Genomic DNA, 21,111 nt, shown 5'->3' with positions numbered 1-21,111 from the left:
TGAGAACATGAAGGCTGCTACATACACTTCGAGCTGTGTGACATAAGTGAACAATAATTGAGCCTGGCATTGCTTACCAGATACAGAAGTTACATAAAAAAAATTCAGCATTTTGATCTTTATTTAATTTTAAATCACGTAAGCGTGCAATAAACCAACACTGGTTTTATCCAAGTTCCAAAACATTACGTCAATTGGGATTAAAACCCACAAGTAGTTAAACAACAAAGATTTCCTTTGTTAAAATGAAGCCAATACTACTCTGTGGTCACTGACCCTTCATTTCCTCACTAAGTAATTCTCCAGTGTTATCGGAAACCCATGGAAGTTGTTTGCAGCTGTACCCATTTCCCATTTCACTTCGGTCTCCAAATCAGACAGACAGACACACACACACACACACTCTCTCCTTTAAAGGTTACTATGTAAAATGTACAGGATACAGCTATGTTCTGAAATGGGTGATTACTCAAAGCTTCTGCTGAATTCCCCAACTAATATTCTTATCTAAATGGACTATCTCCTACACCATAGGATTACTAATTTCCTTAAAGGTATGTCTATAATATTCTCATAATAATACCAAACCGCTTCATATATAAATTAATATAGCTTTACAACACTCCCCAGTAATTAGGTCATGCAAGTATTTCTATTTTACACCTGCAAAATCTATGTATGGGAAAATTAACAACTGAAAATTTATTTTGGCATTCTCATGTCCAGGCTGTGAACCCAAGTCTAGTTTTCAGAATTATGCATCACTTTCATGCCAAGTTTCCTTAAAAGCATAGAAAGCTATACTTTTGTGATCAGCATTTCTGCTGATCTGAATCAAAATTGTTATTTGGCACAATATTCAGTACCCCTCTTCTTCATTTGTCTTCCTCATTTGCTATTATTGCTTTATATTTCTAAGATAAGGCATGACTTCTCAATAAAGTGGTTTTTGCTATCCAGACCCAATTCCCTCCCCAAGCCAAATCTGGTTGGCACAACAAATGTAACAGAAGTCCTGGGGAAGTGGAAAGAAGCATAACAATTGGGCAAAAGATCAGAAATTATTTCTAGCCTGAATATATGTACAAAAGATTGTAAGGGCCCTATAAGGATACCTGGTTAGGATTCAATTTTCTTGCTCAATAATACGAGGGAGAGCTGGAACTCCATTCTCTAAGCAAATGCAGATTTTGCCATTTTTGTGTGCATGCTGCACTTATAAAACAGTATAACCTTCTTTCAGGCACCTTAACTCAGCAACCTTTGAGATAGTCATCATATAGAGCCTGTAACACTGTAGCAGCCATATTTAAAAAACATGGCATAGCAAAAATATTTCATCCATATGAAAACTGATACAGAGTTCAGGGAATTCAATGAGCTTTTTTTGTTTAGAGAGAATTCAGTCTAATGTCTCTAGTTCTACAGCAATTTAGGAAGCTCTCCCTAGCTCTTCAATTTCTATGTTTTATATATGACTTGCTGAGTTACTGTTAGTCATTTAAAAGTTAATAACTTCTAATTTCACAAGATGTTTGCCATCCAACAATTTAAAATGTAAAGCTAGAAGAAAAATACAAAATGAGAAACAATGATAGGAAAAGAATTTGGCTGACAATGTCATTCTGGGGAACTGTCAGCACACATTTTAAATTGGGGACCTTGTTTGCAAACCACCCTTACAATTCTTACTGGGTGCAACAAATATTACATATTTCATGCATGTCCTACCCTCCTCAGACAGAAAGAAATTACATGGTTTGATTGAAAGCTTTTAGTAAATTAATACAATAACTCTTTTGAAGAGACAACAACAGATTGGTTTATAAATATATAATTTCTAAATCCAAATAGATTAGAAATTATAAAATCATAATTCATTGACTCAGAAATGTACACTTATATACAATGGTATCATCAGCTACTACCTGTAGATACCGTACTAATTATCTCTTCCACCTTCTCTAAGAAAGCAATCCTGCTATCAAGTATCATCCTTCCAACACTTCTCAAAAGCAAAAAAGCAAATTAAGATATTTTAATATGAAAGGCACAAAGATGAGGAAAAATATACATTCTTCTACTCAATAGGACTGTGTTCATGTAAAATAGAAACACTGAGTAGTTTATTCCAAGCATTAAAATAATCAATTGTATTTTGTAAATACAGACATGGAGCTTACATCTATGATCCATGAAACTTTTCAGTTCTACAAGTACCCAAATAGCTCACAAGCAAATAAACCACACCTGCAAGAAACAGAAATAGTACTAAAGCAGTATTATACATACCATATGTATTACATGTGCTTATAAAAGCATTGTATGTGCATTTTAAGCTCCAAGGCACAAAACTCAGAACTTGTTTACTGCTATATATAGTCCTTTGCTGTACATGAGTGTTGGTACACGTGCAAATCTTGTCTGAGCCTCAGTGCAGTAGCTCTAGTGTTAAGTGCTGAGATTAACCACACAGTCCCAGGACGTGTTCAGAACAGCCACCGAATTGTGCAACTTTTTCCACCTAAACGTATTAACACGAGTTGCAACTCTTCCACCTTGTCAATTACTTCTGTACTTAATTACAAGCTATGTTGAAAGAAGTTAAACAGATATAAAGTACTTATCGTAATTTGCATGTTTGTCTGCAATTGTGTTCAGATTAAGCATGAAAGTTGTGGAATTAAGTTTTTGTTCTCATTCTTTCTGGCAAGTAATATTATGATAATTATTCTACCTGCACAGCTCACATGTACAGCACTTTCTTGTCATTGCATGGAAATTCCAAAGATAAATAAAATGTTATTTCATTTGCATTCATGAAAGACCAAGTATATGTGAAAAGATTACAGAATATCCTGTGCGGTAATTTTTGTTCCAAAAAGTGAAATAGCATGCAAAGAAAAACTTAGCAGTGTTTCCATAAGTGATTTTATAATTATTTGAAATATAAAATAAATTTTTAAGTGTCAGTGAAGACTTACTGAGAGGGGTACTTAGATTACAGTAAGAAGCATGCAGATACTACTTAAGCCAGTAGCATTTCTGAGAAACAAATCAGTCAGTCAATAGTTCTTGCCATGAAGAGAAATCCCTTCTTTTTTGTGAAAGATGAACTATATCCTACAAAGATCCATGTCACTGAGTTTCTAAAAATTCAAAATCATTACATTAAGACACGGACATCTTAGTCTGGAGTCCACAAAATTCTAGAAATGCATTCGCTACATCAGGAGAACAGAATGCAGTGTTTCACTTGATACATGTTATGTGTAGGTTGTTTCTATTTATAATCTGTATTACTACTATGTGTGAGAATTCCAGCCATGGACCACAATAACATAACATTAAATTTTATAAAGAGAAAGGAAACAACAGATCCTTGACCAGGAGAAGAGATAATAACACATTACCACTGGAGCCATATTTTTAACACTCACCCCGTATTTTAAGAATCCTAACAGTAGCTTTTAGTTGACTTGAACTGAATGCCATTACAGTCCTCAACTCACCTTTGGGGATGCACATATTTAACTCATACTGTCACTTTCGATGTTACAACAGGATACAGTTAAAAAGACTTGATTAATATTCCAGCCCTATCTTCCCTGTGGTTGGAAGGGAAACTTGGGGCCCTGGGGAAGGTTTCTCTTCCTTGGACAAATAACTTACAGTGTGATAACTTCACACGGTACAGCAAGGATAATATACACACATAAGCAAACAAGACAAGACTTGATCTCTCCAATTCTAATCAAATGTACTCTTCAGCTGAGCCCTCTTTTAACTGATTGGGGAAGATAAAATACACTGTGTTATAATTAGAACAATAACCAGTGTCTTTTAAAGTGTTCTTTCAACTCCTTAACATTTCAATTCTATTGAAAAGACTTTCACACCAAATATATTCAGATTAAATATATTCAATATCTAATAGACAGAAGAGAGACTTGGGAACTTATGAACCAGATAACCTCAGTTGAAAACTCAACCCCTATGTTAGTGCCCACTGCAGACTAACAGTTTCAAACTGGTCATGTACAGGATAGGCAGTATGGCCCGTTAGAGCACATGAAATGGGAAGACAATACATACGAGTTATCTTTTTAATAGCCATTGAATTATCTGACTACACTCTAGGAACAAGTTTCCCTTCTCTCCTCTGCTCACCTTTTCCTTTTCATTATGTTTAAGACATCTGTCTAGAAGCATGTCTATCTAGCATTACAATTTTAACAGTAATAGACACCAGTGAAGGGTGGTATGAATGGCACATGATAGGTGAATACCTAAGCCTGGGCCTTCAATTATATTGAGGGGAAAAAAATAATTTTCTTCTGCTGCTTGTAAATCAGAGGGAGATTTTTATTCCCAGTGCTTGTGTTCTGAAATATAATGCTTTAATTATTTCCAGCTGTCCTTTTGCTTTTTATACTTTAACACCAAAGTGAGAAGGACTGTGGATTGCACTGCTTGCTTCTAGTGTATGCATGCTACAATAAAGGCAGGTAAGAAGCTCTCTTGACAGAAAATCTTTATTCCTTTTCTATTAAGTGCTCCTTATCACTTCACCATCTAGTGTGTTGAGCTCTCTCTCTCAAGGTCCCTTTCTAATATAAATGAGATCACAGTAAGCTACTAACATAGAAAACTGCACACTCTGTCCAAAGACAAGTCACAACCCTCCAGTGCCCTAATTCTACCCATTAAATAGGAATAACGATATTTCTTTATGTCAAAACTTTGGCAAGCAGGTACAGTGGTGTCTTTTTCAAAACACAGTTTGGAAAATGCCACCTGATGATAAAGGGGGCTGAAAGGGGAGGACAAGAACAAAAGAAAGAGGAAGAGAAAATGACCTGTAGGAATATTTAAGGAAACAATAATCAAAAATATCTGGCCAATTATACAGTAGTGATGAAATGAATGGAGGTAGAATTTATGTTCCTTTGCAATTTGAATACTGCAGTCACTCGCTGTTTTCCACCCAACTCACAGGAAATTTTATTCCCATTTTATCAGTACTATATTGAGACAACAAAAAATATCGAAGTGACCGGCAAAAGAACTTCTTAAAAATCAAAAAGAGGAAGGAAGTAGATAAAAAAATTTTTTTTTTCCTTTTGCATCATGTAAATGAGATAAAACAGAGACACAGAGTAAACAAAATAGAAATAAAGCATACAAACACTTCCTGCATTCACTTTAGAAGACTGGTTGAATTTTTCTTGTTTTACTTGTCAGGCTCCCTTTTCTCTAAAACCTACATTTTGTAAATATAGTGTTTAGATGAAGGCTTTAACTATACTAAATATCTTCTGTTGCTATAGCTATTTCATATGTCCCTCTTGGCAGTTTTCACAGACAAAGACACTGACACAGACAAAGACACTGACAAAGAAGCTATTGGCAGAAATAACCCAAATAACATATCTGTGTTTGCACTCAGAGCTTTGCAGACACAGCAATTGCAATTGATAAAGCACACAAGTCTTTCATACCCTGAGCTGAAATAGCTACAAAACAAAATGAAGGCCATAGCCTTCAAAACTTTTTTTCCAGTCCATTTTTGCTCCTTTAAGTCCCCTGAAATTGCTTCCATGAATGGGCAAGAGCTAAATTAATAAAGCTTCTACTGCTCCCTTGTACTTACTGGGTTTGTAATAGGTTAAAGTCGCTCACTACACCTCTGCAGGACCTCTAATCTAAAACTCTCTGACTTGTGAGGAAAAAAAATGGTTGAGTGAATCAGAGGCATCTCTCATAATTTTTACTGTGAAATAACATATAAAAACACAACATATAAAAAGCTAAACTGGGCACAACCTGGCAAAAAAACACCCCAAGTTCTTCTCAAGGCATAAACTGTGGGGAAAAACATCCAGTATGTGTTTTATTTTCTTCACATTCAGAAGGAAGGCATGGTAGGCAACCCTTAAAATATTCTCAAGATTACTGGGTAGCTTCAGTTAAGACTGATTATTTTTCTTCCCATCTGTCTGTCCTACACACCTTTCACTACCTGCAATTCAGTTACTAAAAGGTTACCTGGTTCTTGTGTTTGTACTCTCCTGTTAAAACCTCAGTATTTTTTTCTGAAGCTTTCCAAATAACCTGTGAACTCAGACTCTTTATTTTCACTGAATAAAAACCACACCTGAAAATAATCCTCCAGATTATGTATTTCTAGTAGCAGCAATAGTTAACTAGAAAGTAAGTATCTTTTGACTGGGAGACAAGTGAGTCTGCAGATAGTAAATGGCTTATTTTGCTTAAACTAACACGACACCCTCCTCCCCCACCAAAAAATAATTTTAAAAGAGGCCTGACAAAAAAAAAAAAACTATGTAGACAACTAAAAACAATTTGGATGAAACTAAACAAAAATATGGGTTTTTACTGTATACTTACTGCACTATAAAAATGCATGCACATCGACCAGTCCAGAGTGGAGCTACTCAGAAGTAACCCTTCACAAAACATGCCTGATGTGGATGTCAAGTACTTTGAACCAAGTGCTCCACTCTTTTCTACATGTTTGTATAAGTTACTAATATTGACACAGCCTAAAACACCAACTTAACTCCAGCTATTGTGAAAGCATGTTTTCCATGTTAAACCAAAGATTTTGATTTCACCTGGTTTATGCAATTATGCAAACACATTAATTTATTAATACATAAAATAAAACACTGTATTGTACTTACCAGTTTTGGGGTTTATTGAGAAGAATCCCTGTGGATTTCCACTTGTAATCTTGTAGGTTAATTTTTCACTTGAGCTCAAATCTGGATCAAATGCCTCAATCTGAATGACAGATACATCTTTAGGTGAGTTTTCCATGACCTCTGGGTAATAAACTGGTTCTGTGGTCTGAGGAGCATTATCATTAACATCCCCAACTTCTATGTAGATTTCAATGAATGATGACAAAGGCACAACGCCTTGGTCTGTTGCATAAACAGTAAGCCAGTAATGTGAAGTAGTCTCACGATCCAGGTGATCTGCAGTCTCAATAATGCCTGTTTAACAGGAAGAAAGAGAAATAGAAAATGCTTGATAAGTATACAGAAATGTATAAAAATACAGTAAGCAACAAATTTAAGTAAATTAAAAATCAGAATGAATAGAAGTTCAAAATAACCAACATAGATTCTACAGTGTGTGCTAATAAACACACACATATATATTAAGGCTAATCTGAAGCCACAAAAAATAAAACTACTATAACAGTTTTCAGCAATTATGCATCACATATTAAGACAATATATTACTTGATTTCCTTTCCAATATCATTTGAAATACATCAGTTAGCACTATTCATAAAATTGGTTTTGCCTAAAAGATTAAATCAAATATGTAATTCACAATTTTTTGGTACTTGAATGACCCTCTTTACTCATTACAGTAAATTTTATACTATATTAAGCTATCTGGTTTAGATGCCAAACTCTTGACCTCTTTACTATTAATCATATTAATGAGTAATCATCAACTACTTAAATGTGAAACATTTTTATGTCTGTGACCACATGAATTATTTGACTGAACTTTCTTTATGTGCTGATTTATGTTCACACAGACATGTCACAGAAAAGAAAACAAAAGTTATACCAAAGCTAACCTTTGCCACATTAGGACTAACCAATGGTTGCCACTACTCTGGAAATGGAAGGCAGCAAAAATAGCGGCAAAAATCTGCTCAATCTTACAAACATAAAATGAATTATCAAGTAAGGAACTACTATACAAATCACAAACTTAATAAAAAGCTGTCTGCTGAGCCTACAGGAGATTGTCTAAGCCAGAACTGACTAAAGAATTTACACAGCATGAAGAAATACAACTTTATTTTTACAAGCAGCTTACTCTACAGGTACAGCCATATTATGCATGCGTCAAAAGGCTATGTGGTTATGGTGTAACTCGTAAGATGGGGGATGAATATTAAATAGAATCATGGAGCCATGGCAGAATACAACTTCACACTTTCCTTTCCTGATCCAATCACTCCTACAGGGTGTCTGATTTGAGACATTTTCTTAATAGAACTTTAAATCAACTTGATACATGTCAGGATGAGGAACAGAGTAAGCCCTTGCAACCATTTCAGTGGAAATTTTGAAGGGCTTTGTCATGGCTCTTACTATTTGTTATACACTCACACACCAGGACTAATCGGGACTGGAGCCAAGATAAGTCAAACTATCACCATGACAGCCAGTTTTGGACTCTGGATAAAGCCACATAATGTGAGTATGCATGATGTGGCACTTCTACTGAGCTCATTTACTTCACGCAGATACGTATATCTCTATATACTTACATATACACACCATCAGTCAAACAGGATCTCAATAAAACTATGTCACTGTTTTCACAGGAGTTCTTTAGGAAAGGAATTTACTCCAAGTATTGTGTCCTTCACACACTACAGACACTTTTTTTAATACATTATACTGACTGAGAAAAATATTAAGGAATTACTTATTTATTCATTACTTTCTTTGCCTTGTGAGTAGCTGGTCTGACCATGGCAGGTTAAAATTTTAAGATGTCAATAAGATCACTTCAGAAGGGCTGGAGGGGATTGAAACTGATGCTTAGACCTGCAAACTCCCATATATAGAATTTCAAGCAACATAGCATTTCAGAACTACCACCAGATGTCAGTGTGGAAATTGGCTTAATATAGTGTCAAAGGCTACAGAACTGGGATAAAAAGGAGGGGCACTGCAATTTCAAAATACACATGCATTACATGCAGTCTATAAAAGTTTTCCTGAAAGTTAACTACTAGCTTTATAATTTTGTTTTTTATTTTTTTGCGGAACAACATCATCAACAACTAAGTTCAGATGTTAATTAATACTGATATTTCACATTTCCAGTCTCTCTGCCTCAGTATTTATGTTTTGTTTGATGACAGTTTTTCTATTACAACAAAAAGGTAATACTATCCAGTAGTCACTGGATTTGTGTACTGGTTACCTGAATAGTTTCTGCATAAATGTATTAATAATGTTCATTTGCTAAATTTCTTAATAATGGACACAGCCTTGAGCACTCAGTAACCCAGATTCTACTTTGTAACTCATGGCACACTTTTTGCATGACTCTACCTTAGCCAGGAGACTTGCTTGAGAGTAATCAAATTTGTTCCTTATTGTGGCCTCACTTCTATATTTAAATGCTGGATGTAGCATACAAGCATGTAATCTTAAATCTGGGTAGACTCTATGTATGCCTTGGAAAGTTTTGCAAACCCTGCATATCCTACCAAAGAGAAGACTGGATTGTATTAATTCCCTTCTAGCAAGGGTTCCAGCAATGCTATTTTATTACTTGTGATTTGGGCTGAAAAGAGCAACTGTTTTCATTTTACTCATCCCACTTTCTAAACAGTAGCTGCATCAGAACTGGCATATTAATTTAAATATAGCCTTGACTGATTTGAAAGAAAGATAAAAAGAAATGAAGTTCACTTCCTGCTATCTGCTCACCTAACATTTACAAACTCTACCTTCCCTAGTTATCAAAGTCCTCCTCTAGTAAAAGGATGACTGAACCTATTTTGCTTTTGTAGCGTATTAGTTCTCGAATGTCCATTCCCTTAAGTCACATGCATCACACGGGATGAAGAGGGAAAAAAAAGTACCACACCCAAAAAAATCATATCTCAAAAGGAAATATGTGGAAAAACTTGCAGTGTGATACAGAGCGCATGGGCAACTTTGTCTTTTGGTTAATTTTTAACTTCAAATTAGATCTGCACATATAATGTTACTTCTGTATATTTTCCACAGACTTTGCAGAGTGTTCAATAAAAGGCTTAGAATCTGTCTGATGATCTGACCACTGGATGCATCATGTAACACAGGTTCCTCAATAGAATAGCTCTGGCTTTCAGAATGTCCCAGTTTCCTACCGGGGCACTCACACTCTAAGCATGCATTAGTCAAAGTAACAGGGAATTTCATTGGTTTTCCATTTTTCTCATGTTTCTCACTCAAGTGATCCTGAATTTGAGGGTGAACATTTTTTCTTTATGTGGCCTTTATAATTCCAATCTGAAATAGAAAACATCCAGGAAAACAATTTTATGATCAGTCACCTACACAAAACCATCTACCTGTTTAACACTAATCAACAGGTTAACTTCTGAATGGATTTTTTTTAAAAGGTACAAAGGACACAGTTCAGAATAGATGGAATAGACAGGTATGAATATGCAAGTTGGGAAACTTGTATTTGTGGATGACCTACCCCTGTAAGTGTTCAAGGCCAGCTTGGATGGGTCTTTAAACAATCTGGTCTAGTGAAAGGTGTCTCTGCCCATGGGCACAGAGTTGGAACTAGATGAACTTAAAGGTTCTTTTCTGCTCAAACTATTCTACAATTCCATGATTATTAGAGACAGGCATTGCAGGTAAGTGGATTATTTTGACAATATCAAAAATGAAGACTCAAAATAACATTCCTCTATTGTAAAAGCTACGAAAAAGGGAACAGGAAGATACAGAACAAAAATTTCCCTCCAGCCTTCACACAGAGAGCTATGGAGGAGAGGCCACCACACCTAGCTCTGCTCATTGCTCAAAGCCGCAGGCAACAGCAAGGGAAGGGATGACTGGTCTATTAATATGACTCAGCTTTCTTCCTGATGTTTGAACCCAGCAATAAAATGGAAGAGATATACTAATCCAGCACACATCTAGGGGTGGGGGCAGGCTCAGACAATCAAAAGTTAAATTTCTTCTGGTTCTACATCAGCTTTTATATCACAAAGTACAATCAAAACTAAACACACATAACTATATGAAGTACTTCAGTTTTTTCTCTGCCCCCTCAACAATATGATCTTACATCAGTAATTACAAAACACCATCCTATTGTCAGTACTCCACTTGAAATTGCTCCTGCTTCTGAAAGTTTAACACCAAATCTTTCCTGATTTTGCCTATGAGAACATTAATGGCTTCATTTTTAATTTCTATTGAACAATAATGAATAAAATTGCATGAAAAATTCAGTAGCCTACTACACCTTCTAAGGAACACAAGCTCAAAAAATTGACTGATTACTTTTAGCAATTATAACAATCATTCTCCTACCAAATCATAAGTATAGAACCAGTCCTTTAAGTACCATTGGTCCTTGTCTCAGTTTTCTGCTTTTGCAAACGTTGACTACAGTAGCCTATCTTACATATTAGGGTAGCATAAGACTGTATGCTGCCTGAAAGCCAGCACTCAGCACATTAGTTTATGGAGTTTATAAATTCACTGGTTTCTAGTTCCAGTGGTTCCCAAGGTAACTGATCAGGACTCCTATATCAAACAGAAATAATAAAAGAATCTAATAAGAGTTAATTTGTTTTAATCTTGCAAACATCTAGATTCATTAAGCATCAGTAAGATGTTGATCATATCATCAGTTTCAACAGCATGTTTTAGCTCCTAGAAAGAATTTTTCCTTTTCTCTTAGAGTGGTATTAGGCACATTAAGAAATACACCTTAAGTGCCTCTATTGTATCTTCAATGCTGTAAAAGCTCCATCTCTGCTCTTCTCCCATTTACAGAATATCTTTAATCAGCAGATTTCTCATCCATCCTCTATGCTAAGCCAGTTGGCTAATTTTGACTTTTACAAACCATTTGCTTTTTATGTAGCAAGACAAGTTGAGAAATCTACTAACAAATCTTTCACACATATGGTAATCATAAAGACTTGCAAACATTGTTATTCAAAACATAAGGTGAAGTGAGGATTCAAAAAGCCTTTTTCACTTGACTGGCTGTGCAATCTTAAAACCTTTTAGGTGGTCAGGATAAAAAGAAATTTAAATTCAGTCACTAACCACCAGAGGGGAGCACAAAAGAGCTCTGATGAAATGTTTCTAAGTCATCTGCAGGAGGATATCAGAACTCATTTTACAATAGTCGTATGTCTGAAATTTTAGACGAGGTATTGTTCCCACTTGATGCAGTAGGACTTTTCTATCAATTTCATTAAAGGAAGGCAAAAGTCCTAAGTGACTACTGTAGAATATAGTTTAGACAGAAGTTAATGTGGAGGAACAGGATGGTATATGAATACAGAAATGGAGGAAAGTCGAAAAAGTAATCCCACTGTAAACAAGAACCAACATTTCACCTAGTTTAAATCCCACAACACAAATCACTACAACCAAAGTCACTCTTAAAAACAAAAATAAACATAAAATACACCTCAAATTTGACACTCTTATACATGCCAATTTTATCCAATTAACAAATGCTCAAACTATAATACTCCCAATTCCCAGGGATGATCCTCCTTAAGTGTGCTTATCCATAAGAACTCTAATTAACAATATTAATGATTCCATAATGGAAATCAAAACCTGCAATCATTTCTCAGCAAAGCATGAAAATGCAGTTTAGCAGAATTTGCCCTGGGAATGACATTTGAAACAAACTAAGAAATCCCTGGCCTGGAACATGATCCTTGAAATCTGATTACAAACTCAATTAATCTAACTTCTAATAAGTTAGGTAAATCAAAAGGCTTCTTCAGCTGCTTTAAAAGCCATTCGGAGGGCTAGGGGGAAAGCAATATTTTACAAATTGCATGAACAAAAGTTTTGATCAAATATGACCTTCAATAAACAACCAATTCAAATCTAAGTTTCAAAAGCCAGTGGATTAAGCCTGTTGCAAACACGGAGACATGCTGTCCTCAATGGCACTAGACTGCCAGCACATCAACCCAGACTGCAACTGTCCTGAATTCTAAACAAACAGCAAGTCACTGCAGGGTAAGCTACCACTAAGGCCTGCACACTCTTTTAAACTAGAGATAAAATTGCTCAGCACATACTGCAGTTCACTATGTGAATCTCTGCTACCTCAAGATAGGCAACACATGTATTTTCCAGAAGTTACTACGTGAACAAGGGTCCAAAGGATCCCAACTCCCAAAAGTTTACTTAACAGTTTTTCCAGGAAAATTTCTGCTTTACATTTTGTGAAACTTTGCTTAAGTTGTTGCTAAAACAAAGAAAGAGTTTGTTAGTGGTTTGGCTACCTTTCTAATTAAAGACTTATTTAATAAAATACTGTCATGCTTTGGCTTCTAATGTTATACAATTCAAAACAGACAGTTTTCAGATTGTTACTAAAATCTCTACAATTGCATGGCTAGAATAGGCCAGAAACACAAAGACATTTTATAAAGTGGTATTTTCAACTTCTGATTTTTTGTGCAGCTCATTTTATTTGAAATAGCATCTATTCCAACCAATAACTTTGTTAATGACAGTGCAGTTCTTCAAACATATCCAGATCAAACATAGATGAACACAAATTACTTCCTAGTCATCTCTTCCTATATGCTCTATTTTTCCTAGATTTTTTCTTACATTATTACCTATCATGACATGATTAACATTTTCCTGAGCTGTATAAATACAGAGGCTCTAGCAGAGAAGACAGGATAAAAAAAAAAAAAAAAAAAAAACCAAAAAACAGTCCCCACCCCTCAAAAAACCAGCACCTACAAGAGCCCAGGAAGGAATATCTGGCATAGGAAAAGATGCAGTGCTTGTCTGCTTCTCAGCAGATCCCAGAAACCTTAAAGAGGAACACATCCACACTCTCTTATCCTCCTTTTCCCCTTGAGTAACTTCCAGAGGCACAGTCAAACCAGGACAGTTGGCAAGTGCAACCCTGTGTGCTCCTATGTGTTACACATAGGGGTTTTTCACTTGTTTTTTTTCCCTCCACTTTATGATCCCTGTCAGAAATGCTAAGAAGAAGGAAGGTGACTTGGAAAAAAAAGTGCATTTGTTATTAGTTATGGTATCTACCCACACAAGATAAAACAGACTACAACAGACTATACTGCACTATTTACAAGTACTACACCCATCTGAAATATTAATTGTGGCCAGTGTCATAGCTCAGATTCTTTCCACTTTTACAGCAATTAAAAAAAAAACCCTCTATCTGTGTTTCTGTTAACTTCTCAACTTCCTTCTGATAACTTCTGAAGCTTCTGGTCATGACTATAATCTGACATTGGGAAATGCCTTGAAGCAGCAGTCACAACCCTACATACCAAAAAATGTTTTATAATTTGAAGGTTTTGAAACATGTAACCTATTGAACTCTGAAGAAAAAAATTATTCGTTCCCCGAGGCCACTGTGCTACTGAAACTCAGGCCTCTACCAAGCACCAGTGTGTAAGAGACAACTAAACCTTAAGCCTACCATGCTTCTAAAATAGCAGCCAATGCTAATGTCAACAAAATTTAATAGTATTTTATCACTCAAGTGATCACTAAGTAAAACCAAAACAAAGACAGCACAATATCACATCAGCCCTAATTTTATACAGACTAACTATCCTTAAGCACTGAAAATTTTACATATGTCCTACCACAAAGACAACAAACTATTCAGTACATAAAACATCATCTGAAAAGCCCAAAATCTCCATCCTGGTAAGTCCATGAAACAACCTCCTTCTAAAGAAGGAATGGAATGAGATTCCTCTTGCAAAAGTGAAATGTCAGCTCATCCACTCTATAAACACAGCAGTATACCAAGAGAGGCACTGCACTCTAACTCCTGAAATATTTAAGACATGTGGCAGGCAGTGTGAACTTTTTAAAAGTATATACAATCTCTTCTTTTAAGAAAACTATTATTTTTGACAAATAAGCTGAGCTGGAAAAGTTCCTTAAAAGTTTTATTGTGTGTGCGCTTTGAACAGGAAGCATTACGTGATTATGACTCTATGGAACAAGGTGCAAAAGCCACCCAGAGAAATATGATTTGCTTTTCCCCTCCATAGCAATTTAAAGCTTATCACTGACAATGCAAGCTACTCATATCAGACTTCTTGCATCTGAAGATTCACACAGACTAAACTGTACTGTTTCAGAATATAAATAATTCTTTCTTGCAGCCCTGAAGGAGAGCAAAAAGTTGTAGCAACTATTGCTTGCCCTTGAATCACACACGAACAAGAGATGTTCACTGCTTTTCACTCTCCTCTTCTCCAGAAGCATTAATTAGGCAAAGACAGAAAGACTGTAACCTGGCAACAAACCATCAATACTGTGTTTTCCATACCTCAAAGTGAGGTGACTTGTCTGCAAACATGTCTCAGGAATATCAATGTGAAAAATGATTTATGTAATTTTAGTTTGAAATAGTTTATTTTTCCCTTTTCAGCTACTCAGAAATTTTTCTGGGTTGCCTAAGCTGAAATGCAAATTAACACATTCTGATTTATTTTTGAAATAATCTGGTGCTTTACCTTCTACATGCATCCTGGTTAACTGCATATTAATGCTAAGGGGAGAAAAACCCACCAAAAACCAACCAACCAACCTAACAGTTTCTCATGTACCCCAAGATAATATTGTCTAGAATACAATATAAACAATATAATCAATAAACATGTTTGTTCTAAAAGTTAATGCTTGTCACATATATTTTACAGATTTTATTTATTTATTTAAATATTCAATAAGTTACTATACAGTGGCTTTAATTCAATTTTATACGTATATAACATTTCTTCTTTATCATAAATAAATTTCTTCTTTATAAGAAAAGCAATGAAAAAACCTAAATTTCACGATTTCAGCTTCAGAGAATGTACTGAAAATTTTCTCTCAGGAAAAGCTACAAAAAAAAGTACTTAAAATAAGCTGAAAGTATCATATTGGAACTACAGGTCTTTTGTCAGCATGTATAAGGGCAGATTCCAGAAAATGTAATTAAATTTTGTTTATAGCTCTTTGACATAGAAAGCTATACACATTTCAGGTTGTGTTTTGTGTACTACCAGCTGAGAAATCATGCTTAGCTAGAACTGGAAATGGAAAGCAACTCCAGTTGCTGTTTCAAGGACAAATTACTCATTTTCTAACAAATCAAGGCCTGGAAAGTTTCAAATAAAATCACAATCAATATCAGTAAGTTGATGGAACTGCAGCAGTAGCAAGGCCTTAAATATGTAGAGTCCACCACTGCTTTCTTTCTTTCCAGGGACCAGTTATTGCAAGTTCTGGGAGATGGAAGGGGAAAAATATCCCTGCAAGGCACACAGAATCCACCCTTAAACAGAGTAGAGAAACCATCACCAGCAGAGCAGATTTAAAATTTTAACAACAGCAACAAAACATACAACAAATGGAACAAAGGAAAACATCAAATTCAACTTCACTGAACTGACTAGATGTAGCAAAATATATAGTCAACTCCAGTTTTGTAGCAGTATATTAAGTAAATGTGACATTAGTACAAGCTCTCAAACCCCCCAGGTTTCATTAAAAAACTACTGTATTTGAAATTAAAGAATTTCTATGATACTAATGGAACAACAGCAAGAGCAGCTGGTGAAACAATGAGACACTATCAGTGTCCAGTGAAACCTGTCTCACTTTTCCCAGCTTACAGAAATTATCAAGGCTGTCCTTTTAAAATATGTTTTAGGGACAAAAACTTGGCATCCAAAGAGCCTCAGCATGTGGTCAAATCCAAACCTTGACATAAAACTTAAAAACACAGAACAATTGATGCATCACTTCTGTGCTATGACCGAACAGCAGTAACTTGAACACTCTTCAAGTGGAGGGAGAGAAAGGGTCATTATTGCCCTCTGCTATGTACAACTTATAAACCAGGTAGGTAGACAGATTTGAAGAAATACAGAATGTTCAACAGGTAAGTGCAGCTGTCCCTTAAATAAACATCTAGAGATTGTACAAAGACCTAGAAGTAAAGATGTGCATGGTTAAAGCTCTACGCCAAAACCAGACTATATTTTAAAATATTGAAAAAACACATTTATCACGTACCATTATCATGTACATGGGTTAAGTCAAATAAAAAATTATCAAAAAGAGAATTCTAAATAATTAGAAGCAGTAACATTTTAACTTCCAGTTCCTACCACTTTCCTCGCTGCACATTTCTACAAAAAACAAGTCAAATGAACAGAAAACACAGTGTTCAGACCATTTATAAAAGAAAAATAGTTTTTATGTATGTTCCTAAAATTGTCTACATAAAATATGATGCCCAGAAATTATGATTTGGTACTAGGTAGTCTGGGCTACAAGCAATAAATCTCCTAAGGTCCACAAAGATTGTAAACTTCCTTTCAGGAAGCTGGGGGGTTGGCGAGGGAGAGTTTTTGCAATTAGAAGATCCGTGATGGCGCTGCCTTAGAACTCAACTGATTACTTCCAGTTCAAAAAATCTTTTGGGACAATGGCAGACAGCTCCCATTGTCAGCCTCATTTATGGTTATTTTAATAGTTCCAGCTTATTTCTGTCAGCTAGGAGGCTTGTATGTCAAGCCTTCAGACAGGCAATATAATTGCTATACAGAGGAACAGTACCATGTTGCTAAAGCTCGATATGGTGAGACACAAAAACCCCCTGATGAGTCCACATTAGGGAAATGTAATGTTAACTACTACGCCAATAGCAAAAATTATTGTAATACAACCACAAAGGCTCTACACTGCCTTGAAGAGAGAGTAAATAAAGCAAGCTTTGCTGTTAAGATGACCAGTCATTCATGATTTGAGAGAAAGCTTGCTGAAAAAAACATGACTGCACTTCAACATCAACATTACAGCAGGTTTATAAAATACTAGAGAAAGCAGAACAAACTGCCAGCAGGCTCTGGGCCAAGCATGTGGGATTTCGGAACCTGCAAAAGCAGCTTCTGCGTTACACGAGCAAGATTTGTAGGATCTGAAGCAAGTCATTGCTCTGGCCACTCATCTCTTATTCATGACAGTTTTTTGTCTTCAGATAAAGACACAACCAGTTTTTATGTCCTAAGAAACTCAGTTACACAGTATTATAAAATTAGAATAAGAAACTACATTTAAGTAAAACACTTTGGGATATTGTTGAGCTATTTTAAGCTAAGTTACCTTCATCACCAAGAAAATTTCTACTAAAATGTAGGTGATTCACAAATAAGCAAAGGCTTTTACAGGTCCATTGTTTGTTTGCTTATGAACATCAAGAAGAAAGGAAATTCATTAATCAAAATTTTATAAAGAATATATACTTGCCTCTGCATGAGAAATGCAAAGGATGAATTTCTATATTCTTTGTTAAAGTTTATAAGAATTTCTTAAATACACAAATGAACAAATATATACTCTTTAGAGCATATCAGTCACCAGTGACTGCAAAATCCCTCTTAACTTCTCTATCAGTCTTCTTACTACTAAGGAATTGTTGACAATGAGTGTGGTAAGTCTAATAATTTAGCTGGGAAATGGGGAGCCTCTGAAGGGGAAATTTCTCTGTAAATGGCCTCAGGAATTTCAAAACTAACTGGAGTTGACAGATTAACCTAGGTTCCCCCTTAGGCAGAAGAAGAGTCTACAAGGAAAATAATGAGACGCATGGGAAGCCAATTATGCACAAGAGCAACACATTTAATTGTTCAGAAACTGGTTTGTTGATCCAGAAGGATCTAGCTGTTTAGACCTCTGCAAACTATTAAAACCTGGACAGTTCTGCAACAAGTATACTTTGAAACTATTAAACTTTACAGATGACAGGTTTTTTTTTTTTTCCCCTGTAAATCTTAGGGTTTAGTGACCATCTTAAACAAGGAAAAATTGTTTCATGTATCCCAAGAATACATTTCCTGCACACACTACATTTCTCTCAGATTTCCTTTTTGGTGGCAATTTGAAACTGCAGCTTACCTCTTATTACTTCTGCAAAACACTAAAGGCCCAGCAAGTCCAACAGAGCAGTCCTATACTTCAGAAAGAAGCAGTTCCAGCTGTGTTCCACAGCAACTCTGGCTCATGACTAACCCGCCACAAAAAACTGTTGTTTAGCACATGTGTGTGTTATTTATGCAGGGCTGTGGTTTAGACTACTGCAATTTTGCTTCAAGCTTTCAGTCTCCAAAATATTTTCAGCTGCAGAAACTGCTAGTTAGCAATAACAGTTTCCAGACCAGCTCTGAGCAAGAAAAGATACTGATATCTATCAAAAGGCAGGTAGCATGTTGAGGAATACTGGAAATCATGTTACTCCACCAGGTAGCTATATACACAATAGCACTTAATTACTGCCAACAGAAATGCTACTCCCAAGCAGATTTCTGTGTACAAAGAAGATCTGATATACCTCTGGGCATGCTAATGCTAGGAGAACAAAGCAAATTGACAAAGTCATGAAATGAAAGCATCTGGGATCTAGTGACATCAAAAGACATTTTCATCCTTGTTCTGACAAAGTCAGATGTATTAACCTACAAAGTATCCATCTATTTATCAGACTTTATTTCTGCTCCTGTTTCCAGAGGGGATTCTACATTGATCAGTACCTGTTAAACCAATTATTTTATTAGCCTTATTTGCCTCTGCATATGAATCAAATTAAACACAAGGCCATACAGAGAAACATTTCTGAAGTTGTCTGGTTTTGAGTAAAAGTTTAAAGCCAGAGGAATCATGAAGGCACAGAGTTTTGGTAACATAAAATTATGTTTATTCTCTTTGGTTAGGATTACTGTATCAAGCAAATGAGAAATCCTCCATTTGCATGCAAATTCTTACAGCACACTGAAGAATCAATACCTAATATCTAAAAATAAGACTTGTAACTAGAAAATGAGAGATTACTTACCAGAGGTCAAGTATACTTATTTGTGGGGGCCCTGGATGCTTGTTGGGAAATGGTTTCAATCTTTCTCACATAAACAATGGATAACTGCATGTACAGTTTTAATCAACACTCTCCAGAATAAAAAACTACTAACAGTAGTAGAAATGAATGCAAGTTACAGTTAAAAAATATAAAAATCTACACATTTAATTAACTTTTTTGCTTACTAGGCAAACCTGCAAGCATTTGGATGAACAGAGATCACAGAGTCTCTCTGACAGAATTTCCATTGAAAAAGCTCTTAGTTATTCTTCACAGAAACATTTTTTGCTGAAGCTAACTGCACCCTTCATAAAAATACCGAAGAAAATTAGTGTGATGAATAATTGCTTCATAAAACAATAATCTGTCATAAAGCCATAACAGAAGTAGATCAACTCTGCCAACACTAGAACACTGTAAATAAAAGAATAATATGATATTATAGGTAAGTAGTAGACCATTTAGACACAGAATGCGTTTTGCTCCTAACCACTGAGGATTTTCTTCCTTGTTTAAGAAATTCATAGAATACACAGCAACTAGACTGAGTTGCACCAGGAAACCTTCTCAAATCTCTGTGTCCAGGCATAGCTGTTGTCAAAACAACGCTCTCAAATGTTGGTCATTCTTGTGTTTGACTAGACTGAATGACTCGGTTTCCAAAGTATTTTTTTATCATCCCTGGAATTACAGAAATAGAATGGCATGTATGGCTTATTCCATTTCCTCCCATCATCACACACTGAATCAATATTCACTCAAACATGTACTCCAATAATCAGCAGTAATCTTGCTCTCACTCTAACCGTCACTCCCTTAACTTCTTATTAAACAATGCACATTAAACTGATGTGTCATTTGAGTCAATGACAACTTGACAACTCATTTTCCACTAACAATTTTTGAACCTTCTCACACTTTCCTCCTCTACCTTAACTGTAAAGACTCAAGTCAGTCCAAAATTTCACCATTCAGTATGAACATCCTGAAGCAAGCAAAAAGCTAATTGAAAAGCCCAAATGCTATGATAGTTTTTGGTTTTATATTTACAAGCACAGTTCCTGATCTATTGGTTTTTGTACTTAACAGACAAGGCCCCATTCAGAAATCTGATTAGGAATGGTGTAAAATAGCTTGGACTATGAACTGCTTAGATTTTATCTTTTTTTTTTTCTTTGAGCCATATATCCATACAGTTAATAACAAATTGCCATCTCTTCTTACATTTTTTTTTTACTTTAAAACTACTGTCCAGACAAACACAGGCAATGCAAAATATACTAACAATTAGTACTAACTAATAGCACAGGTAGAAAGCACATAAATATAACCGAACAGCAAAGAAAGGTACAGATCATTTTCCCATTTCTGATTAATCTGCTGAAATTGATCCTGTAATATTTAAATTACCTTCAA

The 21,111-nt window shown here is 35.5% G+C and overlaps 1 protein-coding gene across 1 annotated transcript in view; it reads right to left on the bottom strand.

Annotated features, from left to right (window-relative positions):
• The window catches only part of FAT1 (FAT atypical cadherin 1), a 105,604-nt gene that overhangs the window by 61,931 nt on the left and 22,562 nt on the right, over positions 1–21,111 (bottom strand). The window contains exon 3 of the mRNA XM_053940537.1: positions 6,708–7,022. Coding sequence (XP_053796512.1) covers positions 6,708–7,022 — 315 coding nt within the window. The remainder of the gene's footprint in view (positions 1–6,707; positions 7,023–21,111) is intronic.

This window comes from Vidua chalybeata, chromosome 4 (genome assembly GCF_026979565.1).
Source record: "Vidua chalybeata isolate OUT-0048 chromosome 4, bVidCha1 merged haplotype, whole genome shotgun sequence".
In the NCBI taxonomy this organism is placed as follows: domain Eukaryota; kingdom Metazoa; phylum Chordata; class Aves; order Passeriformes; family Viduidae; genus Vidua; species Vidua chalybeata.
This window is presented reverse-complemented; position numbering and strand designations above follow the sequence as displayed.